Here is an 8,818-nt window from a genome sequence, read left to right as displayed (position 1 = left end):
CAGGCGATTCCTAGCTACATTATGTGTTGCTACAAGCTGCCAGAAACTATTTGTCAGGAAATCGAGTCGATGTTGGTAAGATTTTGGTGGGGAGCTAAGAATGGAGAACGGAAGATACATTGGATCAGTTGGGAGAAGATGGCGGCATCAAAGGAGTCTGGTGGTATGGGATTTCGGGGAATCAACGAATTTAACACGAGTCTCCTCGGGAAGCACTATTGGAGGTTGATGAATAACGAAGAATCTCTGGTGGGGAAAGTATTCAAAAGCAGATATTACCCCAGGTCATCCATTGAAGAGAGCTCCATTGGTTATGGCCCCAACTATACGTGGCGGAGCATCTTGAGCGCAAGAGACCTAATTCATAAAGGAGCTAGATGGAGAATAGGCAATAGCGAGAACGTGCGGGTGAGGCTGGACAGATGGGTCCCTGAAGAGTTTGACTTTCGGATCAAAGGCAACATGAGGAATGTCGATGATGCTACAAAAGTTTCTGAGTTCATTGATAGGGATTTACGGCAGCACAAAAGATCCTTAATATACCATTATCTTCAAGGTGTATTGAGGACAAAGTGATATGGCATTTCGAGAAGGATGGAGAATACTCGGTTCGGTCGGCTTATCATGCCAGTATGAATGCCAAAGCTAGCAAGAAACCTGGCCCCTCTAGAGCCCCTAGTACAAAGCTGTGGAAGAAAATGTGGAGTGCTCCGGTAAATTCGCGAATCCGCAATTTCTTATGGCGAATGGCAAAAAACATTCTACCAACAAAAGACAATCTGTCCAGGAAAGGTATCAACTCAGACCTTTTGTGCCCTCTATGCCAAACAGCGAAGGAATCGGTAAGTCACCTTTTTATGCAATGTGTGTTTGTAAAGCAACTCCTCTTCTCTTCCCCGTTGAGCTACCGCGTCCCCACTAACAGCGATATAAAAGACTGGTTGTTGGGATTTCTCTCTTGCGGCGACGTTTTCAGTATTCAGTTGTTGTGTACCATGTTGCATAGAACCTGGCTTGCTCGGAATAGTGCAGTTTTCAACCAGATTTTCCAAGATCCGATTCGTGTGGCAGAGGACGCGGTGAATGGTGTGGCTGAGCATAATAGGTGGAATCAGGAAGAAAAGACAATTTCAATTGCAGCTACCACGACGAAGCCTTGGCCAAAGGACGTCATTACTATTCAAGTGGATGCGGGGTTGAGTCCAAACGGATCCATCGCTTTTGGAGGAGTTTTCCGGGACCGTGAGAGAAAGATCATAATGGCAGCCAGTAAGAAGGAGGAGGCTCGTACAGAACCGGTTGTCGCAGAGATACTGGCCATTAGATGGAGTCTTGGCATAGCCGCAGATTTGAAGTTTGAAAGGATCATCTTGCAGTCGGATGCTCTTGGTGTAGTAGACTGCATTAATGGTCATCGGAGCATTGCTGTGATCGATCACATTACCGAGGATTGCAGAATTCTTCTTAATTCTTTCTCTTTCTCTTCTGTTATGTTTATTCCTAGATCTTCTAATGTTGATGCCCATAATTTAGTAGTACTTAGTAAGAGACTAGGCTCTAGAACCTGGCTAGGATCTTACCCAATGGAGGATCATGTTGTAACAAACTCTGGTTTGATTTCTGCTGTTTAATGAAATCATATTTTCTCTTAAAAAAAAACATCTATTTCCATCGCTAATGACATTTCTACTATTAGGGCTTTGTATTTTGTCAGGTTGTTACCAGCTTTAAACACAAATTGTTTCTTTACCAACGGGCGAACTAACGTCTACCATAAAGTCACTTTTGAGATTTGATACTCCCACGCGGGATAAAGTTAATGTCTTGCTAGTTATATGATGTATTGAAAGAATTATACTTGTTTATTATCCTTATGAGGTGTTATCTTTTCAATAAATTCAAATTAAAATGTTCTTCTTGTAATCTATCCATTTCATCAACATGATTGATCTCTCCTTAATTTGTTTGTTCATGTGTTTGTGAACTTATACTAATGAATCTACCTTTGATTTTTTTTAGAACTTCAATAGGAAAACTCATGGATTTAGCTATATAAAGTAATTTGTTGATCATTCACGCTCATTATGAGTTCACTCTTTTACAAATCAATCATTGTTCTTGTTGTAGCTAGAAAAGACCTCCCAAAAAGAATAAGGATATTATCTCATCTTCAAAATCAAGTGGATAAAATCTTATGGGAACATACATTTATCAACTCTAATCAAAACATTGTCAATTTTTCCTTCAGGATGTACTAGATATATATCAACAAGCTACATGTTCACAGTAGTAAATTTTGCTTCATCAATTTCCAATTGCTTGAAGATTAACTTGGTATGAAAGGGTTTATAATTATTTTGAAAAATAAAGTTTAAAAAATTCTCAACTATATCAATCAAATATTACATTGGATGAACTTAAATCTACTATCTACTATCTACTATCTACTATCTATCTACTATCTACTATCTACCATATACTAGAAGATTGACCAAAGTGACTATTGTATCCTTTCCTCAAAATTAAATTGCACTGCAAAAAGGACATTATAGTAATTAACAAATAAACTATTTACTTTTGAGTTTATGTTCACAAGTATTTGAATTTCATTGGTCCAATTTGAAAAACTTCCTCACGAGTCACAATATACTACTTTCTCTTTTCTCTCTCTTTTCCCTCACCGTACTACTTTCTCTTTTCCCTTTCTCTTTTCCCTTTCTCTTTTCTCTCTGTATTCTCTTCTCTCGCAAACCCTAAATCATGGTGCTGTGAAAATCCAAATTGAAATAGACATAGCTCTTCGTCTTCCCGCTTTCTCTCTCTGTTCCTCCGTCAAACCCTAGCACCCCCATCATCTTTTTTCCTCCGTGAAACCCACAAATCGATCATGAACGAAAGCTAAAGCACATCTAGAAAACAAAAAGTAAACAGACCAGAAGAAAGAAACAAGTAAGCAACTAATCATTTCAAAGGATTTACATGATGCAGAGTATTAATGGTCTTCATCCATGAAAATAATCATTTCAAGGTTCTTTTTCTTCTATTTTTGTTTTAATCTACTTTTTTTTTCTACTATTGAAATTTGAAAATTGAAATCTTTTCTGATTTTTTCAATTTTCATGGTTGTTGTCACAATTGAATTTACGATTCCTACATCTTTTAAGCTTGAGCAATAAATGTGAATATGTTAATTTTGATTTTGAAGGATGTATTGTTCGTGGATAATGGTGACCCATGGAATCCAAAGCCGGAAACTAAGTCCAAGGTGATGTCCACGTTGAAAGTTGTTCACATGGTTTTGAAAAAGATGGCATATTTATCTCAATAACTTTTGGCCAGGTTTGAAGAATGAACTATTTGTCTTATGTCTTATGTTTTATATAATGTTTAGGTAAACAAATTTCATTGTGTGTGATAGGGTTATGAATTTACTATGACAAAATTCTTACGGGTCATTATCAAATTGTTACCTGGTATTGTTATCACATCTACTTTTTGCTATATAGAGTTTTCTAATAATATAGATTACAAGTTTTTGTTCCGGTTTTGCTAGGGAATGTTGCAATAGTGGATGGAGAGTTAGAAAACAAAAGCATTTGGTGATGGAAAACTGAAATAGCACATCACTGCAGAGTCTGGTGTGATGATTAAGAAGATTGGTGATGACACTGAATTCATCATTTTGGCAAGTGATGGTTTGTGGAAGGTATAGAAGGAAATTAGTGACTTTATATTAAGAAAGATGAATAATTTGGTTTTATTCAATGCATAAATTAATTTCATATTTTACTGATTACCATTTATCAAATTTTCAATGTTTACTAGATTTTTTCTGTTTCGCCTTCACTTGGTTCTATTCAATGCATAAATTAATTTCATGCTTTGATCTTATGCATTATTCTCCTTAATCTTAAATAGTGGACTTAAAAGGGACATAACGGCTGCTGAGAGAAAAATTAAACACAAATAAGATCTATACCTAGAGAGAAACTAAACATAAATAACTTTAGAATGATAATCCCTAATACATCATAAAGAAAGGTAAAAAATCGGTTGGACACTCTTAATAATTATGACCGTGACTCAAACTCAATTCAGACTTTCCAATTCTTATTAATCAAATCTTTGATGGTTGGAGAAGACCCAATCCACACTGGCTGGATTTAATCACCTGAGAGGATACAGTGATATATGTCAAATATCATTTCAAATATAGGTCAAATATCATTTCAAATATAGGTGATAAAATAAAAATTACAATACATTGATCACCTTAGTGGATACAATGATATATGTCGAATATCATTTCAAATATACACGATAAAATAAAAATTACAATACAAAATCAAAAGTATGTATCATACAACAGTTAATATAAAATAAAAAAAGAGTATATACTATCATATAAGAGGTGTTAGGAGTCAAGTCAAAGATGAAGACCTATAACCACCTTGTATACTACAACTACGTGAAATCTGTACATCCAAAGTATGTATTTATATATGATCATAATTATTAATAAGAAAATAACTCATATTAAAAATTGTAACTCATAATTTTGATAATTATAAACAGTTATTAATTTGTATTATTTATATTGATTGATAAAATAGTTAAGAAATATAAAAAAGAAATATAATAAACTGTGTAATAAAGGATATTAATGATTATTAAAATCAGTTTCAAATATTTATAATTATATTATTATAATAGTAACCGAAATATATTAATAATTATATTTAATGTAATATAATCATTATGAAATATAATCATAATTATTATTATAATAGTAACCGAAATATATTAATAATTATATAATTCTATTTAATAAAATATAATCATTATGAAATATAATCATAATTATTATTATAATAGTAACCAAAATATATTAATAATTATATTTAATATAATATAATGATTATGAAATATAATCATTATGAAATATAATCATAGTTGTTACTAATTTAATATTAATTAACTGCAATCAGAATAATAATTATTATAATATATAATTTTCTATAATATAACTATTTATTAAAGTGTAATTATTATTTATGAAAATTTTAATTTATAATAAATAACAATGTATAAAGAAATAGGTATTAAGAAAATATAATCATTGAATCTATTTTTAATTTTAAAAATAAAAAAATTTAACCATAAAATATATAACATTATAAAAGTCATTTTAAAAAACATAACAAACAAATCATTAATTTAACCATAGAAATAGTTATTAATAAAATATAATCGTTTATTTTTTTTTCATTTTAAAAATAAAAAAAATTAACCATAAAATATATAACATTATATTTAATATAATATAGCCATTATGAAATATAATAATCATTATTATTAATTTAATATTTAGTAATTGCAATAAGAATAAAAATTGTTATTATAATATATAGTTTTCCAAAATGTAACCATTTATTAAAGTGTAGTTATTTTTTGTGACATTTTTTTAATTTGTAGTAAAAATATAAGGTATAAAGAAATAATTAATAATAAAATATAAACATTGACTCTATTTTTAATTTTAAAAATAAAAAATTTATCGATAAAATATATAACATTATAAAAGTCATTTTAAAAAATGTAACAAACAAATCATAAATCTAACCATAAAATATTTAGGAAAAAATATTAATTATAATATATTAATATTTTATAATTAAATTAAAATGATATATGGAAATTAATATCCTTTACTTTGAAGAAATAATTGTATTTATATTTTTGAATAGTTTTAATTTTTGACTATTTTATTATAATAATTTAATATATTTATATTTTATATAATTAAATTAAAATGATATGTGGAAATAATATATTGTGAATTTTAAAAATAAAAAAATTTAACCATAAAATATATAACATTATAAAAGTTATTTTAAAAAACGTAATCAACAAATCTATTCTTTTTATTAAGTTATAATATATAATTAAATTAAAATAATATGTAGAAATTAATATCTTTTATTTTGAAGTATTAATTATTATTTTATTATTATAATCAAATTAGGATATTAGATTGGATAAATGTAATCATTTGGTGTGAAAAAAAAAATGATAAAAATTCAAAATTTTAATAGATTTTTAATATGATGCCACCTTGGATTGAAGTTTCTAATATGGTGCCACGTATGATTTAGGTTTAGGGTTGTGTCCAAGGTTGTCATCATGACAACCTTGAATTTATATTAAGTAGATTCTACGCCACTTTTTACCACGGTTGGAACTTCTTAAAGTGGTGAAAAGTCACTCAAGGTCATGGTTTTGAATCCTAACACCTACAATTTTGTTTTTTATTTATTTTTTAGTCAATTTTCACAACTGTTGGAATTTCAACTGTGGTGAAAAGTCACTCATTTTTGTTTATATATATATATATATATATATATATATATATATATATATATATATATATATATATATATATATATATATATATATATATATATATATATATATATATATATATATATATATATATATATAACACTCTTTGTTCATTCTTTTGTCTCTAGACAGAGTTAGAAGAACATCATCTCTACCTCCAAACTTCATCTTCAACTTACGAGACTATGTTTCTCCAATAACCCAAGCTCAAAAACACCATTTCTTCCATAAAAAAAAATCGAAAACAACATTTATTTTATTAACAAACTTTAGAACATCATCATATGTTCTCAAACTTGAATGAGACAAGGAAATCATGTATTCAATTTAGAAGTGTTAGTTGTTGTTGTGTGTAAAAGATTTTTTTTTTTTATAAAAAAGAGTTATGGACTGGTCCATTATGAACATTTTTTTTACATCACTGACTAATTCAAAGAGATCAATCCCACCATCCACTTGCAGGGACCCCGTTTAAAATCAGAGCGAAGCGTCGTATGGACTGGTCTGTTAAAGCCAGAGCGAAGCTCTATATGAACTGTCCCAACACATAAATTATTTGCATTTAGTGGAATTCGAACCTGATATCTTAAAAGAAACACCCTCTTAAAACCCAAACCTCAACCAATAGGTCAACCCATAGATACATGAATATGTATGTTGACATGTGGATGAAGGTGAGTCATACACGTGTCCATAATTTATTGATACAAAATGGATTGCATTGGATTAGGCTATAAATTGGGTCAATATCTTTGTATTGTGGGCCAAAGTAGCCACATGTATTATAGAAAAAACAAACAAAGAGTAATGTGAAATAGTGATGTGAAAGGGACATATGGTGTATTAGGGTCAATGTGAATGCTGAGTGGAGCATGAAACTATGGGGTGCATGTGTGCATCATAAAGCTGACACTTTGACCAAGTAAACCTTTTTCAACAAGTTAACTCAAACTTCACATGAACTTGAGTTTAAATTTTGTTATCAATAAAATAGTTTGTTAAAAATATATATAAACATTTTTATACACATTTAGATGAAATGATAAAGATTTTTTTCTATTTAACCAATGTTTTGAGTAGATGTGGAAGAAGGGCATGTGTACTTAGTTTATACTCATTTTTCTTAAAAATTTACAAAGAAATAGAATGAGATTGAGCTTATATTGTTTAAGGTGTAAGTTTAAATTTTTGATTCATTCTATAAAAATTGAGGGTGGAGCGAGCACGCAAGCACTACATATTTAAAATTTTAAAATTTTAAAATTTATATTAATATCTTTGTTTTCAAAAACTTGTAAAAATAAAAATGGAATGAAAAGAACATATTAGAGTGTGTGGATAAAAATTCTTGGGTTGTCAAATAAAAAGACAAAATGAACATGTTCGGTCGGTCGGATCTGTCTTGTCACCTTTAATATGAGTTCAAATTTAAATTTAAATCAAGATTAGCGATAAATGTTTTGAAATTTCTTTTAGCGTTAATTATTAATTGTATTGATTATCAACTTAAACTTTTACTTTTTGTAATTGCATAGAGAGGATTATTATTTATAAAAAAAATAAAAATCTGAGACTCAATTTATTAATTTTTTCTATAACAACATAAGTAAACACAAAATTACAAATATATTTTATATTTTGAAATGTGGATGTAAAAGCACCATAACCTTCCTTCCTTTTCACACTTTCTATGTGAATTTCACTATCAATCTTTTTAAAACAAAGCAAAAAAGTAAAGCAAGGAATGATGAGAAACAATGTTTGAATTTGATACACATTCCCATGATGATGATGATGCACACGACTGTACTTAAGTGCACGAGTGGAAAAGTGTTTGATGCTTTACTTTCCATTATATTTGTTGCAGAGCCATGTGTTATTTGGTATCCATCAAAGCTTGTTCAATTTGTACAAACAAAAAGAAAAGCCAAAGTAACATATCTCATCAAAAGTCTTGTGTGTTTTCTATTAGGGTAAAAAGTTTAAAAGATAACTTCACTTTTATCAAATGTGATTTTGATAGAGATGAATGATATTATATATATATATATATATATATATATATATATATATATATATATATATATATATATATATATATATATATATATATATATATATATATATATATATATATATATATATATATATATATAATTTTTGTTTTAGAGAGAAAATGAAAAGTCATGACAACGAGGAGAGGCGAGGGCATGCTTAAGTATCATCAGCCCTACCCTGTCCTCAAATTAAGTCGGGAGAAACTAGTGGTTCCCTGCCCGCCCCCCTAACGAGAAATAAAAATTCCTAAATCCCATCTCTAGAGGAATTTCTGTTTCTCCGCATAAATTATAATTGTCTTAAAAGGTATATTTTTGCCATAACAATACAAATTCATAATTAAATTAAATAATTTTTT

The 8,818-nt window shown here is 29.0% G+C and overlaps 1 protein-coding gene and 1 long non-coding RNA gene across 2 annotated transcripts; both read left to right on the top strand.

Moving 5' to 3' along the window:
* The first annotated feature begins 632 nt into the window (after positions 1 to 632).
* On the top strand, positions 633 to 1,631 carry LOC131630541 (uncharacterized). The gene has a single exon (XM_058901322.1). The coding sequence runs from the start codon at positions 633 to 635 to the stop codon at positions 1,629 to 1,631; it is 999 nt and encodes a 332-aa protein (XP_058757305.1).
* A 1,305-nt stretch (positions 1,632 to 2,936) lies between these two features.
* Positions 2,937 to 3,819, top strand: LOC131630559 (uncharacterized). Its single transcript, XR_009292367.1, has 3 exons — positions 2,937 to 3,028; positions 3,206 to 3,339; positions 3,554 to 3,819. It is a non-coding gene; the product is annotated as an uncharacterized LOC131630559 (long non-coding RNA).
* Positions 3,820 to 8,818: the final 4,999 nt, after the last annotated feature.

The sequence above is a fragment of the Vicia villosa genome, unplaced genomic scaffold (assembly GCF_029867415.1).
Source record: "Vicia villosa cultivar HV-30 ecotype Madison, WI unplaced genomic scaffold, Vvil1.0 ctg.000696F_1_1, whole genome shotgun sequence".
Lineage (NCBI taxonomy): Eukaryota > Viridiplantae > Streptophyta > Magnoliopsida > Fabales > Fabaceae > Vicia > Vicia villosa.
Note: the sequence above shows the minus strand (reverse complement) of the source record. Positions and strands in the feature narration are given on the sequence as shown.

Coding starts and splice junctions, on each gene's coding strand:
- LOC131630541 (XM_058901322.1), top strand. CDS start 633: ATGAATGCCAAAGCTAGCAAGAAACCTGGCCCCTCTAGAGCCCCTAGT.